We start from the raw sequence: 18,390 nt of genomic DNA, 5'->3' as shown, positions 1-18,390 counted from the left end.
CTAATGTCAGTGTTTCCTGTATGTAGGTGGGTTTAACTGATCTTATCTGCTTAGTTTGTCACGTCATATAAGTAGGGAAGTCATGAGATAGAAGTCATATAGCCTAGCAGTATTTCTCACTCTTCAGTCCTCTCTTCATGACAGTAGACTTGTTTCGTCAGTGGAGCCCCAGTTAGAGACAGATATGATACCTGCAGTGGTACTGATGACCCTGTTGTGGAGCAGAGGTAGGATGCTGTTATACTGATATACACTTGTGACAGTTACTGAGATATGTTTTGATATTGTAAGATATATTATAATTTGCAGGGTTAGTAAAATAACATGCAACTGGAAGCAGACAGTAAAAATGTGTCTCAAAGCAGGACAATGATGTGATCACCTGTAAATGTACTTTACTGTAGTCTAACTGTCCATCTGGGGACAGGCACTAATGTCAGTTAAGTTGTGATGGTGTCATGCGTCTGACTGTTGTATATTCAGTGTGTCAATGATTGATTGTATCTGTCTCTATGTAAATGAATGAGAGTATATATTATGTATTATATATTATATTGGTGTTATGTTAGAGTAGGAGAAGGGAGGGGTGTAGATGATAGAGGTCTATGAGCTGAGTCAAGATCAAAAGGTCCAACCAGACAGCTGGTTGAGAGGGCCCTAGTGGAGCCAGCGGGCTCTCAGTCAGCTGGCTCCACTAGGGCCCTCTCAGTCAGCTGGCTCTACTAGGGCCCTCTCAGTCAGCTGGCTCCACTAAGGCCCTCTCAGTCAGCTGGCTCCACTAGGGCCCTCTCAACCAGCTGGCTCCACTAGGGCCCTCTCAGCCAGCCGGCTCCACTAGGGCCCTCTCAGCCAGCTGGCTCCACTAGGGCCCTCTCAGTCACCTGGCTCCACTAGGGCCCTCTCAACCAGCTGGCTCCACTAGGGTCCTCTTAGTCAGCTGGTGTGTGTAGGAGAGTGTGAGATGTGTGTACAAAACGTAGAAGTACAAATTACATGATTGCACACTGTGGTATTTTACCTAACAGATAACAATATTATATTTGTTTTCAAATTATTTTGGGGTCTTTGTAATCTGAGGGAAATATGTGTCTCTTATATCGTTTTACATTTGGCAGGAGGTTAGGAATAACAGCTCAGTATCCAACTGATTTTGTGGGCAGTGGGCACATAGCCTGTCTCCTCTCTGCCTACCTCTCTCAATAGCAAGTCTATGCTCACTGAGTCTGTACATTGTACATTTTTTTGTCAGTTTTCTATCAGTCACAGTGGTCAGCTAGTTTGCCATCATTTATATATGTTTGGTTATAATTTGTTTGGGCCAGACTGTCTGAGTTCTGTCCTGAGGCTTTGTTGGGTTAGTAGTGGTTTGTGAACTAAGCTTCAGGACCAGCTGGATGAAGGGACTTTTCTCTATTTTCATCTCTTGGTATTTCAGTGCTGGTCTCTTGTTTTTATGTGGTTATAGACATTGTAGTCTTGTTTCTGGATATGAATTAGTGATGGATATTAATTAGTGATGGATATTAATTAGTGATGGATATTAATTAGTGATGGATATTAATTAGTGATGGATGTTAATTAGTGATGGATATTAATTAGTGATGGATGTTAATTAGTGATGGATATTAATTAGTGATGGATATTAATTAGTGATGGATATTAATTAGTGAGGGATATTAATTAGTGATGGGTATAAATTAGTGATGGATATTAATTAGTGATGGATATTAATTAGTGATGGATGTTAATTAGTGATGGATATTAATTAGTGATGGATATTAATTAGTGAGGGATATTAATTAGTGAGGGATATTAATTAGTGATGGGTATTAATTAGTGATGGATATTAATTAGTGATGGATGTTAATTAGTGATGGGTATTAATTCGTGATGGATATTAATTAGTGAGGGATATTAATTAGTGATGGATATTAATTAGTAATGGGTATTAATTAGTGATGGATAATAATTATTGATGGATATTAATTAGTGATGGATATTAATTAGTGATGGATGTTAATTAGTGATGGATATTAATTAGTGATGGATATTAATTAGTGATGGGTATTAATTAGTAATGGATATTAATTGTGATGGATATTAATTAGTGATGGATATTAATTAGTGATGGATGTTAATTAGTGATGGATATTAATTAGTGATGGATATGAATTAGTGATGGGTATTAATTAGTGATGGGTATTAATTAGTAATGGATATTAATTAGTAATGAGTATTAATTAGTGATGGATGTTAATTAGTGATGGATATTAATTAGTGATGGGTATTAATTAGTGATGGATATTAATTAGTGATGTGTATTAATTAGTAATGAATATTAATTAGTGATGGGTATTAATTAGTAATGGATATTAATTAGTGGTGGATATTAATTATTAATGGATATGAATTAGTGATGGATATTAATTAGTGATGGATATTAATTAGTGATGGATATTAATTAGTGCTGGATATTAATTATTAATGGATATGAATTAGTGATGGATATTAATTAGTGATGGATATTAATTAGTGATGGATATTAATTAGTGCTGGATATTAATTAGTGATGGATATTAATTAGTGGTGGATATTAATTATTAATGGATATGAATTAGTGATGGATATTAATTAGTGATGGATATTAATTAGTGATGGATATTAATTAGTGCTGGATATTAATTATTAATGGATATGAATTAGTGATGGATATTAATTAGTGATGGATATTAATTAGTGATGGATATTAATTAGTGATGGATATGAATTAGTGCTGGATATTAATTAGTAATGGATATTAATTAGTAATGGATATTAATTAGTGGTGGATATTAATTATTAATGGATATTAATTAGTGATGGATATTAATTAGTAATGGATATTAATTAGTGATGGATATTAATTAGTGATGGATATTAATTAGTGATGGATATTAATTAGTGCTGGATATTAATTATTAATGGATATGAATTAGTGATGGATATTAATTAGTGATGGATATTAATTAGTGATGGATATTAATTAGTGGTGGATATTAATTATTAATGGATATGAATTAGTGATGGATATTAATTAGTGATGGATATTAATTAGTGATGGATATTAATTAGTGCTGGATATTAATTATTAATGGATATGAATTAGTGATGGATATTAATTAGTGATGGATATTAATTAGTGATGGATATTAATTAGTGGTGGATATTCATTATTAATGGATATGAATTAGTGATGGATATTAATTAGTGATGGATATTAATTAGTGATGGATATTAATTAGTGCTGGATATTAATTAGTGATTTCTCCATGCAGTATTTACAATCTTGATTGGTTAGTGGACCCCACAGTTTACCTCCATAAAGGGCAATTGGTTCTATTGTAAATTTGAATATTTTGTGTGAGGTTCTAATTGGTGTGTCAATTAGAACTTGTCTTTTGAACAAACGGTGCTCACAGTGGCAGACTGTCTGTTTAGGGCCAAATAGCATTTACATTCACTTTGAGATTTTGTAGTTGTGTAGTTCTAGATACTTTGTGGGTTTATTATATTGTTGCCCACAGCATTGAATGAAAGAGAAACCAGTGGGAATTTTGCCTCCCTTGATAAATGTTTTATTGATTAATAGCCAATCAGCGTTGAGCTAAACTGAGTGAGCTCAGCTGTGAATCACATCACAAGCCAAATATCATCGTTTACAGAAAAAATCTTGAATGCATCTCATTGTGTTGTTGTCTAGCTAGCTAAAATATTCACTTTCCTAATTTAGCCATGGGTGGAGGGAGTTGGACTTGTTGTTTTTATTCTCTGTACTAGACAATGATTATAACAGAGATTCTGATCCAGCCATAAATTCAACCTGCAATGGAGCAGGTTGAGAGATTCAAGTTCCTTGGTGTCCACATTACCAACAAACTAACATGGTCCAAGCACACCAAGACAGTTGTGAAGAGGGCACGACAAAACCTATTTCCCCTACCTACATGTGACTATAATAACTCTACCTACATGTGACTATAATAACTCTACCTACATGTGACTATAATAACTCTACCTACATGTGACTATAATAACTCTACCTACATGTGACTAATAACATTTGATTTGATTTGAAATTCACACGTTGTGCCCCTGGCCTGACAGGATGGAAGTTCAACATGTAGCTAGATGTAGTAGGTTAATGTTAACTAGCTGGCCTGACAGGATGGAAGATCAACATGTAGCTAGATGTAGTAGGTTAATGTTAACTAGCTGGCCTGACAGGATGGAAGATCAACATGTAGCTAGATGTAGTAGGCTAATGTTAACTAGCTGGCCTGACAGGATGGAAGATCAACATGTACTGTAGCTAGATGTAGTAGGTTAATGTTAACTAGCTGGCCTGACAGGATGGAGGTTCAACATGTAGCTAGATGTAGTAGGTTAATGTTAACTAGCTGGCCTGAGAGGATGGAAGTTCAACATGTAGCTAGATGTAGTAGGTTAATGTTAACTAGCTGGCCTGAGAGGATGGAAGTTCAACATGTACTGTAGCTAGATGTAGTAGGTTAATGTTAACTAGCTGGCCTGAGAGGATGGAAGTTCAACATGTAGTGTAGCTAGATGTAGTAGGTTAATGTTAACTAGCTGGCCTGAGAGGATGGAAGTTCAACATGTAGCTAGATGTAGTAGGTTAATGTTAACTAGCTGGCCTGAGAGGATGGAAGTTCAACATGTACTGTAGCTAGATGTAGTAGGTTAATGTTAACTAGCTGGCCTGAGAGGATGGAAGTTCAACATGTAGTGTAGCTAGATGTAGTAGGCTAATGTTAACTAGCTGGCCTGACAGGATGGAGGTTCAACATGTAGCTAGATGTAGTAGGTTAATGTTAACTAGCTGGCCTGAGAGGATGGAAGTTCAACATGTAGCTAGATGTAGTAGGTTAATGTTAACTAGCTGGCCTGACAGGATGGAAGTTCAACATGTAGTGTAGCTAGATGTAGTAGGTTAATGTTAACTAGCTGGCCTGAGAGGATGGAAGTTCAACATGTACTGTAGCTAGATGTAGTAGGTTAATGTTAACTAGCTGGCCTGACAGGATGGAAGTTCAACATGTAGCTAGATGTAGTACGTTAATGTTAACTAGCTGGCCTGACAGGATGGAAGTTCAACATGTAGCTAGATGTAGTAGGTTAATGTTAACTAGCTGGCCTGAGAGGATGGAAGTTCAACATGTACTGTAGCTAGATGTAGTAGGTTAATGTTAACTAGCTGGCCTGAGAGGATGGAAGTTCAACATGTACTGTAGCTAGATGTAGTAGGTTAATGTTAACTAGCTGGCCTGACAGGATGGAAGTTCAACATGTAGCTAGATGTAGTAGGTTAATGTTAACTAGCTGGCCTGACAGGATGGAAGTTCAACATGTAGCTAGATGTAGTAGGCTAATGTTAACTAGCTGGCCTGACAGGATGGAAGTTCAACATGTACTGTAGCTAGATGTAGTAGGCTAATGTTAACTAGCTGGCCTGACAGGATGGAAGTTCAACATGTAGCTAGATGTAGTAGGTTAATGTTAACTAGCTGGCCTGACAGGATGGAAGTTCAACATGTACTGTAGCTAGATGTAGTAGGCTAATGTTAACTAGCTGGCCTGGCACATCGTTGCCCATGTCAGGAAGTTATTCCAGCACGCATTTTATCCAGGTACCTTAGGAGAAAAATAACTAAAATGGAGTCCTGTATGACAGAGTCATAGACGTGTAGGATACATGAAAGAGGAGGATGGTGTTTCTCTACAATGGGGGAGTCAACATGTTTTCTACTCACTCACTCACTCACACACACACACACACACACACACACACACACACACACACACACACACACACACACACACACACACACACACACACACACACACACACACACACACACACACACAATAGGAAAGGTATAACGATTGAGTTTACAGCCACATCATATTCAGAAACATTAAATTAACTAAGCAGAGGTGATTAGATGATGTTGAAATGTTGAAGTGTGAATGGTGCTGGAATAGTGGAGGCAGCTACTGTTTTCTTTGGGACTTGCGGTAACTCTGTGGTTCTAAATCAATAGTTGTTGAGTAGTCAGAAAATGTCAGAAACATGACCTTGCTTGACCTGCTGTAGGTCATGTATCTGTTTGTTACAGGTAATATGTTTTGTGGACTTCACAGGACAGATGTTGCTCTCTGGTTTTGTGATGAAACAAAGGTGTGGTTGAATTTATTCTGCCACTGTGTCTTCTTATAATCTCAGTTTTAGGCTTATATATCACCTGTCTAGTACATAACTCAACTCTCTCTCAGACCCCTACCAGTCTAGTACATAACTCAACTCTCTCCCTGACCCAAACCTGTCTAGTACATAACTCAACTCTCTGCCTGACCCCCACCTGTCTAGTACATAACTCAACTCTCTCTCCGACCCCAACCAGTCTAGTTCACAACTCTACTCTCTCCCCGACCCCCACCAGTCTAGTACATAACTCAACTGTCTCCCTGACTCCCACCAGTCTAGTACATAACTCAACTCTCTCTCCGACCCCCAAAAGTCTAGTACATAACTCAACTCTCTCCCTGACCCCCACCAGTCTAGTACATAACTCAACTCTCTCCCTGACCCAAACCAGTCTAGTACATAACTCAACTCTCTCCCTGACCCCCACCAGTCTAGTACATAACTCAACTCTCTCCCTGACCCCCACCAGTCTAGTACATAACTCAACTCTCTCCCTGACCCCCACCAGTCTAGTACATAACTCAACTCTCTCCCCGACCCCCACCAGTCTAGTACATAACTCAACTCTCTCCCTGACCCAAACCAGTCTATATTTATCTATATTTATATCCACGCTGCACTAGGACGGCCTAGGAACGATAGATTTGTACCTTGTCAGCTCGGGGATTTGAACTTGCAACCTTCTGGTCACTAGTCCAACGCTCTAACCACTAGGCTACCCTGCCGCCCTATACCCCATAATGACATCACAATACCCCATAATGACATCACAATACCCCATAATGACATCACAATACCCCATAATGACATCACAATACCCCATAATGAAATCACTATACCCCATAATGACATCACAATACCCCATAATGACATCACTATACCCCATAATGACATCACAATACCTCATAATGACATCACAATACCCCATAATGACATCACTATACCCCATAATGACATCACAATATTGAAAGTCACTGAGCTCTTCATTAAGGCCATTCTACTGACAATGTTTGTCTATGGAGATTGCATGGCTGAGTGCTTGATTTATATATCTGTCAGGAAGGGGTGTGGCTGAAATAGAATCCACTAAATTAATCCACTCAGAGGACTATCAAATCTGTCATCAAATCACATTTATTTATGCATTTACTTCTTACATCAGCTGATGTCACAAAGTGCTGTACAGAAACCTAAAACCCAAGATGTTCAAACGTTCATAGACGACCAGCAGGGTCAAATAATAATAATCACAGTGGTTGTCGAGGGTGCAACAGGTCAACACCTCAGGAGTAAATGTCAGTTGGCTTTTCATAGCCGATCACTCAGAGTATCTCTACCGCTCCTGCTGTCTCTAGAGAGTTGAAAAAAGCAGGTCTGGGACAGGAAGCACGTCCGGTGAACAGGTCAGGGTTCCATAGCCGCAGGAAGAACAGTTGAAACTGGAGCAGCAGCACGACCAGATGGGGACACAATTTGAAGGGGTGTCCACATACTTTTGTATATGAATTGTATGTACACATGGGTGTTGTTGCACCATACCAACGATAAGCCTGTCTTCCCCATCACATCATGAAAGGTCATGTTGATGTTCATTTAACCTCTGCCTCTCTCTTCCTCTGACTCCTCCCTTTCTCATTTGTTTCTCTCTATCTCTCTGTCTCTTTCTCTCTCTTTCTCCTCAGATCTCCAGGCTCAAAGCGTCAGTCCACTAGGTAGGTAGAGTATAAATCTACAGTGATTATAGCAGTTCAATATTAGTCAACTTTATTACCTACATGGAGAAATTAATGTGTCCATACAAACCATTCTAAACCCCAATAACAAGTAGTGTTTTATGGAACTACTAATACTTGTCAACCACAAAGCACTACTGCTGTTAGAATAACAGAATCACTGTCATCATCTGTCCTCACCACTGTGTTTTCCTCTCTGCTGTTTACAGCTGAGGACTCAGTCAGACTGGTGAATGGAACCACTTCCTGTTCTGGGATAGTGGAAGTCTTCTATGAAGGAGAGTGGTTGGGTCTATGTTTTAGGTGGTGGAGAATGATGAGAGATGCTAATATTGTGTGTAGAGAGCTGGACTGTGGGAATCCTGTATCTGAATCTAGAGGACCTCTGATTGAAGATGGAAGAAGAGGAGTCACGATGTGGAGATGTAGGAGAGATGAGTCTTCTATTAGATGGTGTAACATCATAGGAGGACCTGGTGTCTGTGATGGTGGATATTATCGTCATGTGACCTGTTCAGGTAAGAGACTGGTCATATTGAGAGATTTATTTATACATTATACAATATTACCATTTATCATATTTTATGTGTTTTTATTTCATTTAAATAGAGGGAGAGATGTCAGATGTATTTAAACATTATATTTGTGTTTGTCATATTGGTTTATGGGAGATGTTCATGGGCAGATCATTGTAGTTCAGATGGTACTGAAGTGAAGCTGCCTGATGGATGTCCAGCTGTTATTTTCTATAAAGTGAAGTGAACTTATTCCTGTCTCCTGCCTGCATTATTCCCAACCCGATCCTGAGTGACAAAGAACCCATTTCTACCTCTTACAGTATCAAACATAGCAAACTACAATCTTTTATCCAACATATTTGTGTTTAGTCCTTGACAGTGTCATCAACAAAACTGATTGAATGTTCAACCAACTCATTTTCTCCAGAGTCTGTGCGGCTTGTGGATGGAGCTGGTCTCTGCTCTGGGAGAGTGGAGGTGAAGTCCAATCAGTCCTGGGCCTCAGTGTGTGAAGCTGACTTTGACCGGCAGGATGCAGAGGTAGTCTGTGGGGAGCTTGGCTGTGGGTCTCCTGCAGCTCTACAGGGGGGGCTCTATGGAGGAGGTGAGGGTCAGACCTGGGATAAAGAGTTCCAGTGTAAAGGCAAAGAGTCCCTTCTCCTGGACTGTGACACCTCAGACAGAGAGAACAACACCTGCCTACCTGGTAATGCTGTTGGACTCACCTGCTCAGGTAAGAAACAGTTTGTCACTCAATCAACATTGTTTTTCACCTGGAGTGAAGAATATGAGAGACAATATAGGTGTCTTTCAGTGAGAAAATAGTAAGATTACTGTCTCTCTCTTTTCTTTTCTCAGAGCCTGATGATGTGAGGCTGGTGGGAGGAGACAGTCGCTGTGCTGGTGGAGTGGAGTGGTACGACCAGGGAGAGTGGAGGACTGTGGGATCTTTCTCTGACGTGATGTCTATAGCTGTAGTAGTGTGTAGACATATGGGTTGTGGCTCCACTGTTTCAGCACTACCTGGAAACACCACTAGAGGGTTTGGAGTTTCCTGTTCTGGGTGTGAGTCTTCACTGAGGGAGTGTAGAAGAATGCATGATCTCCTTCCTGGACTCTCAGTGATCTGCTCAGGTAATAACAAGATACACTATATTACCAAAAGTAAGTGGACATTAGTGGGTTTGGCTATTTCAGCCACACCTGTAGCTGACAGGTGTATAAAATCGAGCACACAGCCATGCAATCTCCATACACAAACATCGGCAGTAAAATGTTCTTACTGAAGGTCTCAGTGACTTTCAACGTGGCACGTCTGGGAGCAACAACGGCTCAGCTGCGAAGTGGTAGACCACAAAAACTCACAGAACGAACCTCAGAAGCACATAAAGTTCCACATACTTCTTGTCCATGTATTATATCTCCTTCCTGGACTCACAGTGATCTGATCAGGAAATATCAACATATTATCATTATATTCAACTATATTCCTTCATTCATACAACTTCCTCTGCACCTCTCATGATGACTGTTTAGCTTGTCAGTCTGATTTACAAATAAGATCCCTCAGTCAAGTAGGAATCAAATACAACTTAAATATCCCAGAATGCTTTTGCTTTTGAGTGTTATCTCAGTGATTGTCTCTACTCACAACGACTGTAACAAAGAGAGAATGAGGGAGGAGTGGAAGAGGGAGAGATGGGAAAGATCAAATATATTTTTATCACTAAGTTCTCACCAGTGATGTCATCATAACCAGTAACCTTTTCTACTCCTGGCCCATCCTGACCCTGACATACAGCATCAGACCTTGTAGATCAGATGGTACTGTAGTGAAGCTGCCTGATGGATGTCCAGCTGTTTATTTTCTATTAAGTGAAGTGAACTTATTCCTGTCTCCTGCCTGCATTATTCCCAACCCGATCCTGAGTGACTAAGAACCCATTTCTACCTCTTACAGTATCAAACATAGCAAACTACAATCTTTTATCCAACATATTTGTGTTTAGTCCTTGACAATGTCATCAACAAAACTGATTGAATGTTCAACCAACTCTTTTTCTCCAGACTCTGTGCGGCTTGTGGATGGAGCTGGTCTCTGCTCTGGGAGAGTGGAGGTGAAGTCCAATCAGTCCTGGGCCTCAGTGTGTGAAGCTGACTTTGACCTGCAGGATGCAGAGGTAGTCTGTGGGGAGCTTGGCTGTGGGGCTCCTGCAGCTCTACAGGGGGGGCTCTATGGAGAAGGTGAGGGTCAGACCTGGGATAAAGAGTTCCAGTGTAAAGGCAATGAGTCCCTTCTCCTGGACTGTGACACCTCAGACAGAGAGAACAACACCTGCCTACCTGGTAATGCTGTTGGACTCACCTGCTCAGGTAAGAAACAGTTTGTCACTCAGTCAACATTGTTTTTCACCTGGAGTGAAGAATATGAGAGACAATATAGGTGTGTTTCAGTGAGAAAATAGTAAGCTTACTGTCTCTCTCTTTTCTTTTCTCAGAGCCTGATGATGTGAGGCTGGTGGGAGGAGACAGTCGCTGTGCTGGTGTAGTGGAGCTGTTCAACCAGGGAGAGTGGAGGACTGTGGGAACTGCTGACAGGACCAGGATGTTTTTGTCTGCAGTAGTGTGTAGACAGATGGGTTGTGGCTCCACTGTTTCAGTACTACCTGGAAACACCACTAGAGGGTTTGGAGTTACATGTTATGGGCCTGAGTCTTCACTGAGGGAGTGTTGGAGAAGTTATGATCACCTTCCTGAACTCACAGTGATCTGCTCAGGTAATAACAACATATTATAATTATATTCAACTGATTTCCTTCATTCATACAACTTCCTCTGCACCTCTCATGATGACTGTTTAACTTGTCAGTCTGCTTTACTAAATAGATCACTCAGTCAAGTAGGAATCAAATACAACTTAAATATCCCAGAATGCTTTGTATTTGAGTTTTACCTCAGTGAATGTCTCTACTCACTACCACTGTCACATGTCATGTTATTGTCATATCTAAATGAGGAAAGTAGTTGAGGAGCTACGTTTTCTTTTTCTCTCCTCTTGTTCCAGATGTCCTGCTTAAGCCTGATATCAACATGTGTTGTCTCAGTGACTGTAGGCCCACTACTCGTGTTGCCCTGTGAGGGAGGGTGGCTGGCACTGTTACATGCTGATGTTATTGTCATATCTATAGGAAACTAGTTGAAGAGGTTTTTCTTGTTCTCTTTTATTGTTACAGATCTCCTGGTCCAGCCTGATATCTTCCTGACTGACTCAATGGGAGGGGTCTTCAGGGGCCACCAGGGGCCCGAGATGTTCAGGGGCTACAACTTCACCATAACCTGCTCCACTCAGCCACAGTACCCAGGAGGCTCCTTCCTCCTCACGTTCACCGGCTCCAACAGAACCCAGACCCAGCCAGCTGTCAATCACTCTGCTGCATTCCACTTCCCTGCTGCAGATGACTCCCACCAAGGGAACTACAGCTGTGTTTATGACAATTATGTTTTCTCTCATAACTTCTCCTCTGAGAGTGAGCTCCTCTCCCTCACCATCACAGGTAAGTGAACATGAACCAGACTTATAACTTTGTCATTGACAGATTTCCCACAGATCTATGTGATGATGATCAGTCCCCTCATCAAAGGTGTTTCTGTTTGCAGCCTCTCCTCTGCCAGCCTTCATCATCAGACACGTTGTAGTGCTGCTGATCCTACTGACAGCCATCACCACCTCCTACCTGTACTACAAGGTAAAGACATTTACTCAGACGTTACAAGTCATTTAAACTAGAGGGAGAGGGAGAGGGGGAGAGAGAGAGAATGGAGATACTAGTGAGTAAATGTCTGACTGTTGGTGCTGTGTCTCCCTAGCCCACCAGGAGGCAGAAGATAGTGAACAGGGTGAGCAGCATGGATCTTTATGTCAATGCCATGGAGATGGTCTCTCTGAGCTCCAGAGCTGAAGCTGGACCGGGAGAGGAGAGAGCAGCCCAGGGGACGGAGTAGGAGTAGAATGAAGCTGACCCTACATGCTGATCTTAGGTCAGTTTTGTGTTTTAAATCGATGGTCAGCAGTGGACTGGTGTTTAAAATGTGGTGACAAACCTGAAGTGACTCTAATTTTAATAACAAGTTCAGAATTAGTTCAGAATTAGTTTATCTTTCTGGAACCTTGAAAGAAATCTAAAAGGAGTGACTGCAACCACCATTATTCATTTAGTTTGGTTTTTACCACCAGAGAAACATGGGGTTTGGGTAACATGGGGTTTTGGGTAACAAGGGGTTTTGGGAACATGGGGTTTTGGGTAACATGGGTTTTGGGTAACATGGGTTTTTGGTAACATGGGGTTTTGGGTAACATGGGGTTCTGGGTAACATGGGGTTTGGGTATCATGGTGTTTTGGGTAACATGGTGTTTTGGGTAACATGGGGATTGGGTAACATGGTGTTTTGGGTAACATGGGGATTGGGTAACATGGTGTTTTGGGTAACATGGGAATTTGGGTAACATGGTGTTTTGGGTAACATGGGGTTTTGGGTAACATGGGGATTTGGGTAACATGGTGTTTTGGGTAACATGGTGTTTTGGTAACATGGGGTTTTGGTAACATGGGGTTTTAGTAACATGGGGTTCTGGGTAACATGGGGTTTGGGTATCATGGTGTTTTGGGTAACATGGTGTTTTGGGTAACATGGGGATTGGGTAACATGGTGTTTTGGGTAACATGGGGTTTTGGTAACATGGGGTTTTGGTAACATGGGGTTTAGTAACATGGTGTTTTGGTAACATGGGGGTAACATGGGTTTTAGTAACATGGGGTTTTGGGAACATGGGGGTAACATGGGGTTTTAGTAACATTGTGTTTTGGTAACATGGGGGTAACATGGGAATTTGGGTAACATGGGGTTTTGGATAACATGAGGTTTGGGTAACATGGGGTTTTGGTAACATGGGGTTTTGGGGTAACATGGGGTTATGGGTAACATGGGGTTTTGGGTAACATGGGGTTTTGGGTAACATGGGGTTTTGAGTAACATGGGGTTTTGGTAACATGGGGTTTTGGTAACATGGGGTTTTGAAAAAATATGAGGTTTGGGTAACATGGGGTTTTGGGGTAACATGGGGTTATGGGTAACATGGGGTTTTGGGTAACATGGGGTTTTGGGTAATATGGGTTTCGAGTAACATGGGGTTTTGGTAACATGGGGTTTTGGTAACATGGGGTTTTGAAAAAACATGAGGTTTTGGTAACATGGGGTTTTGGATAACATGAGGTTTGGGTAACATGGCGTTTGGGGTAACATGGGGTTTTGGTAACATGGGGTTTGGGGTAACATGGGGTTTTGGTAACATGGGGTTTTGAAAAAACATGAGGTTTGGGGTAACATGGGGTTTGGGGTAACATGTGGTGTGGGAAAATTGGATTTTGGGTAAAATGGGGTTTGGGGGAACATGTTGTTTGGGTAACATGGGAATTCGGTAACATGGGATTTTGGTAACAATCGTTTTTTAATTATTTTAAGAGAGCAGCTCAATTACGTCTGTTTCATGTTCCAGTATTGCTTCTTATCTTTATTTTTTTGTCTTATTTAGTGTCTCTTAGATTATTTATCTTATTTAGTGCCTCTTAGATTCTTTATCTTATTTAGTGTCTCTTAGATTCTTTATCTTAGTGTCTCTTAGATTATTTATCTTATTTAGTGTCTCTTAGATTCTTTATCTTATTTAGTGTCTCATAGATTCTTTATCTTATTTAGTGTCTCTTAGATTCTTTGTCTTATTTAGTGTCTCTTAGATTCTTTATCTTATTTAGTGTCTCTTAGATTCTTTATCTTATTTAGTGTCTCTTAGATTCTTTATCTTATTTAGTGTCTCTTAGATTCTTTATCTTATTTAGTGTCTCTTAGATTCTTTATCTTGAAGTGTTTCCATTATTAGTCCAGGTATTATTATAATCATCTGTTCATTCTTTGTATTTTTAAACATTTTTTAATAAAGGGGTTTGTTGTTGTTTACCTCTCATGATGTTATTGATTATAAACGTTATCATATTGATTATGATGTAGATTAGTGTTATGTTGTTAGTAGTATAGAGATAATGTTATTGATTATAAATGTTATGATATAGATTATTGATTATGAAGTAGATTATTGTTATGATGTTGCTCTCTAAACTGCCATGTAATCAACTGAATGTTTTTAATAAAATTACAGGCTGTCAGTCTTGTGTGATTTAATTATTAGACAGACTAGAACATACAGTATGAATTAACTGAGATCAGTCTGTGTGATTCCCCTCTTGGACAGACTACAACATACAGTATGAATTAACTGAGATCAGTCTTGTATGATTCCCCTCTTGGACAGACTACAACATACAGTATGAATTAACTGAGATCAGTCTGTGTGATTCCCCTCTTGGACAGACTACAACATACAGTATGAATTAACTGAGATCAGTCTGTGTGATTCCCCTCTTGGACAGACTACAACATACAGTATGAATTAACTGGTCATACATTTGGCAGGAGGTTAGGAAGTGCATCTCAGTTTCCACCTCATTTTGTGGGTAGTGGGCACATAGCCTGTCTTCTCTGGAGAGCCAGGTACTGACCTGTATATAGTCCTGCTGTTGTTATTTTACTGCTGCTCTTTAATTACTTGTTACAGGCCAACCCAAGTGGTACTGTTCAGTAGGATAATAGTAGACCAACCCAAGCTGTACTGTTCAGTAGGATAATAGTAGACCAACCCAAGCTGTACTGGTCAGTAGGATAATAGTAGACCAACCCAAGCTGCACTGTTCAGTAGGATAATAGTAGACCAACCCAAGTGGTACTGTTCAGTAGGATAATAGTAGACAAACCCAAGCTGTACTGTTCAGTAGGATAATAGTAGACAAACCCAAGCTGTACTGTTCAGTAGGATAATAGTAGACCAACCCAAGCTGTACTGTTCAGTAATATAATAGCAACAGTAGTGATACATGGTTAGGTAGGACACAATATATCTGTTAGATAGGAACAACAGTAGTGATACATGGTTAGGTAGGACACAAGATATCTGTTAGATAGGAGCAACAGTAGTGATACATGGTTAGGTAGGACACAAGATATCTGTTAGATAGTAACAACAGTAACGTTATTGATTCAAACCCTCAATGTGAAGTGATATTAATCCATAAATACAGAGCACAAGTACAACCCTTTTATATAAACCTTTTAAGGTAATAAGAAAATAAACATTCACTTAATATTTCAAAAAGTCACCTGCTAGTAAATCACCTGCTGGTAATAACTAGCGTGACATTGTAGTGCAGAGACCAACGGTGCTCGTTAGCTCGTCATTAACACGGCTAGCTAAGACAGCAACAACTTGGTTAACTGGCTGAAATAGGTCTTCAATTCATGAACGGCTAAATAAATATCTACAGAGCCACATTCGCTATTGACTTTAGGATATATGAACCAGTTTTCCAAAACCACTATTGTGTTATACAGTTTGAAACAGTTTTTATGTACAGAGGAAGAGGACTCGAACCTGCTCTCAGAATATCTGTCAGACTGAGGAGCGGGCAGACCAACTTCCCAAATAGGGGCGAAGCACTCAAAACACACTAGTTGTTCTTTCAAAGAAAATAATACAAACATGGTAGGTCCGAAGACCTCTCATATTACCAACTTTACTACAATGGCAGCAAATATTTTAATGAATTCAGTAACACATAATGAAAGGAAACGTTATTTATATCACCCCTTTTCCCGAGGTGAATGGTTTCACCCACTACTCTCCCGGAACTGAGGCTTTGACATCAACAGTTTCACTTTGTTCCACCTTTGGTGAGCAAAACAGCTAATAACGTAGCTAAATACTGACATTATCCTCAATCGAGATATCTGTTCATATCTAAATACATGGCTCTGCTTTGGTCTATTCCATTGATATTGTCAAACTGAACATTACATTGAACATGTGAGTCATTTAGCAGACGCTCTTATCCAGAGAGACTTACAGTAGTGACTGGATACATTTTCATACGTTGCATTGGCAGGACAATTCCATTAGTAGTTGGGAGGAGAGCAGAAACAGCCTAACACCTCCACTGATACTGTGTAACCTGTCTGCAGTCAACCAGCCATCCAGACTGAAGTGAAGGCCTTGTTACAGAATGAAAACACCTTCTCTTTCGTCGGCATGGCAACCTGTAAACATGTCAGTGGCGTCACAATGTTGCACAACAGCAGCAGAACATTGGATGGAGGGTCATTGTATCATTACACAGTGTCCCTGTCTATTCTACTGTATTGGTACATGTGGTATTACAATACATTAGAAGATCTGTAGACGACAGCATTGAAACAATTTACAACACATCGTCAACTAGCAACCTACTCTGTTTCAGTGCTGTTTAAATATCCCACTTATTTTATTCTGCTGTTAGAGGCCTTCAGTAGAGACAGTCAGGAAAATAGTCTTTGTAGCAAGGTTTTTTACTGTCAAACCTGGGAAGTGTGTCTATATAGGTAAGTATATATACAATTAGGATTTTACTTTAAGGTCAAATGTACTGTAACTGTCTAGTTGTGAAGAGAATCTAAATATATTGTTTACTGATCTCCTCTCCATTCTAGCACCATACGTTCTGTTGTTTATTGTCCTCCTCCCCATTCTAGCATTCTAGGGCCATTCCCCCCAGAAATGTCTGGGAACTTGCAGGTGCCTTGGTGGAAGAGTGGGGTAACATCCCACAGCAATAACTGGTAAATCTGGTGCAGTCCATGAGGAGGAAATGCACTGCAGTACATAATGCAGCTGGTGGCCACACCTGATACTGCCTGTTACTTTGGATTTTGACCCCCTCCCCCCTTTGTTCAGGGACACATATTATATTTCTGTTAGTCACATGTCTGTGGAACTTGTTCAGTTTATGTCTCAGTTGTTGAATCTTGTTATGTTCATACAAATGTTTACGCATGTTAAGTTTGCTGAAAATAAAAGCAGTTGACAGTGAGAGGACGTTTCTTTTTTTGCTGAGTTTAGTTCTTACTGACAGACTGGGTTGGTAGAAGGAGACAGGGGAGGAGAGAGAGATGAGTGAGAGAGAGAGAGAGATAGGACTTAATGACAGACTGAGTTGGTAGAAGGAGACAGGGGAGGAGGGAGAGAGAGATGAGAGAGAGAGAGATAGGACTTATTGACAGACTGAGTTGGTAGAAGGAGACAGGGGAGAAGGGAGAGAAAAACTGACATTTAAATCAGCTGAATATATTTTCATCACTGACTTCTCACCAGTGATGTCATCATAACCAGTAACCTGTTCCTCTCTTGTCCCAGCCCAGCCTGACCCTGACATATAGCATCATGCCTGTTGAGTTGACTTGGGTAACAGACCTCTAGCTTCTACACCACAGCCCCCCTTCTCCTGCTCTAACATGAGACCTCATCAGTACTCATTTTGGGTGCTGGTAATGTTTATATTTAGGTGCTGGAACATTAAGCCAATATTCTATAAGAGGTGAACTGAAGCAGTAGAAAGTTAGAGGTGATATTATAGCACACACTATGTGTAACTTTGCTGCTCTGCCAGCAGTTTCCTGTGGAGTTTTTCTAATGTCAGTGTTTCCTGTAAGTAGGTGTGTTTAACTGATCTTATCTGCTTAGTTTGTCACGTCATAGAAGTAGGGAAGTAATGATATAGAAGTCATATAGTCTAGCAGTATTTCTCACTCTTCAGTCCTCTCTTCATGACAGTAGACTTGTTTCGCTCAGTGGAGCCCCAGTTAGAGACAGATATGATACCTGCAGTGGTACTGATGACCCTGTTGTGGAGCAGAGGTAGGACGCTGTTATACTGATATACACTTGTGACAGTTACTGAGA

The 18,390-nt window shown here is 40.3% G+C and overlaps 1 protein-coding gene across 1 annotated transcript in view; it reads left to right on the top strand.

The window, feature by feature from the left end:
* LOC139402781 (scavenger receptor cysteine-rich type 1 protein M130-like) overlaps positions 1-12,515 on the top strand; it is a 58,273-nt gene extending 45,758 nt beyond the window's left edge. The window contains 3 exon segments of the mRNA XM_071146700.1: positions 11,747-12,067; positions 12,171-12,259; positions 12,381-12,515. Of these exon segments, the coding sequence (XP_071002801.1) occupies positions 11,747-12,067; positions 12,171-12,259; positions 12,381-12,515 (545 nt within the window).
* Positions 12,516-18,390: the final 5,875 nt, after the last annotated feature.

Source organism: Oncorhynchus clarkii, unplaced genomic scaffold (assembly GCF_045791955.1).
Source record: "Oncorhynchus clarkii lewisi isolate Uvic-CL-2024 unplaced genomic scaffold, UVic_Ocla_1.0 unplaced_contig_1599_pilon_pilon, whole genome shotgun sequence".
NCBI classification, from domain to species: domain Eukaryota; kingdom Metazoa; phylum Chordata; class Actinopteri; order Salmoniformes; family Salmonidae; genus Oncorhynchus; species Oncorhynchus clarkii.
Note: the sequence above shows the minus strand (reverse complement) of the source record. Positions and strands in the feature narration are given on the sequence as shown.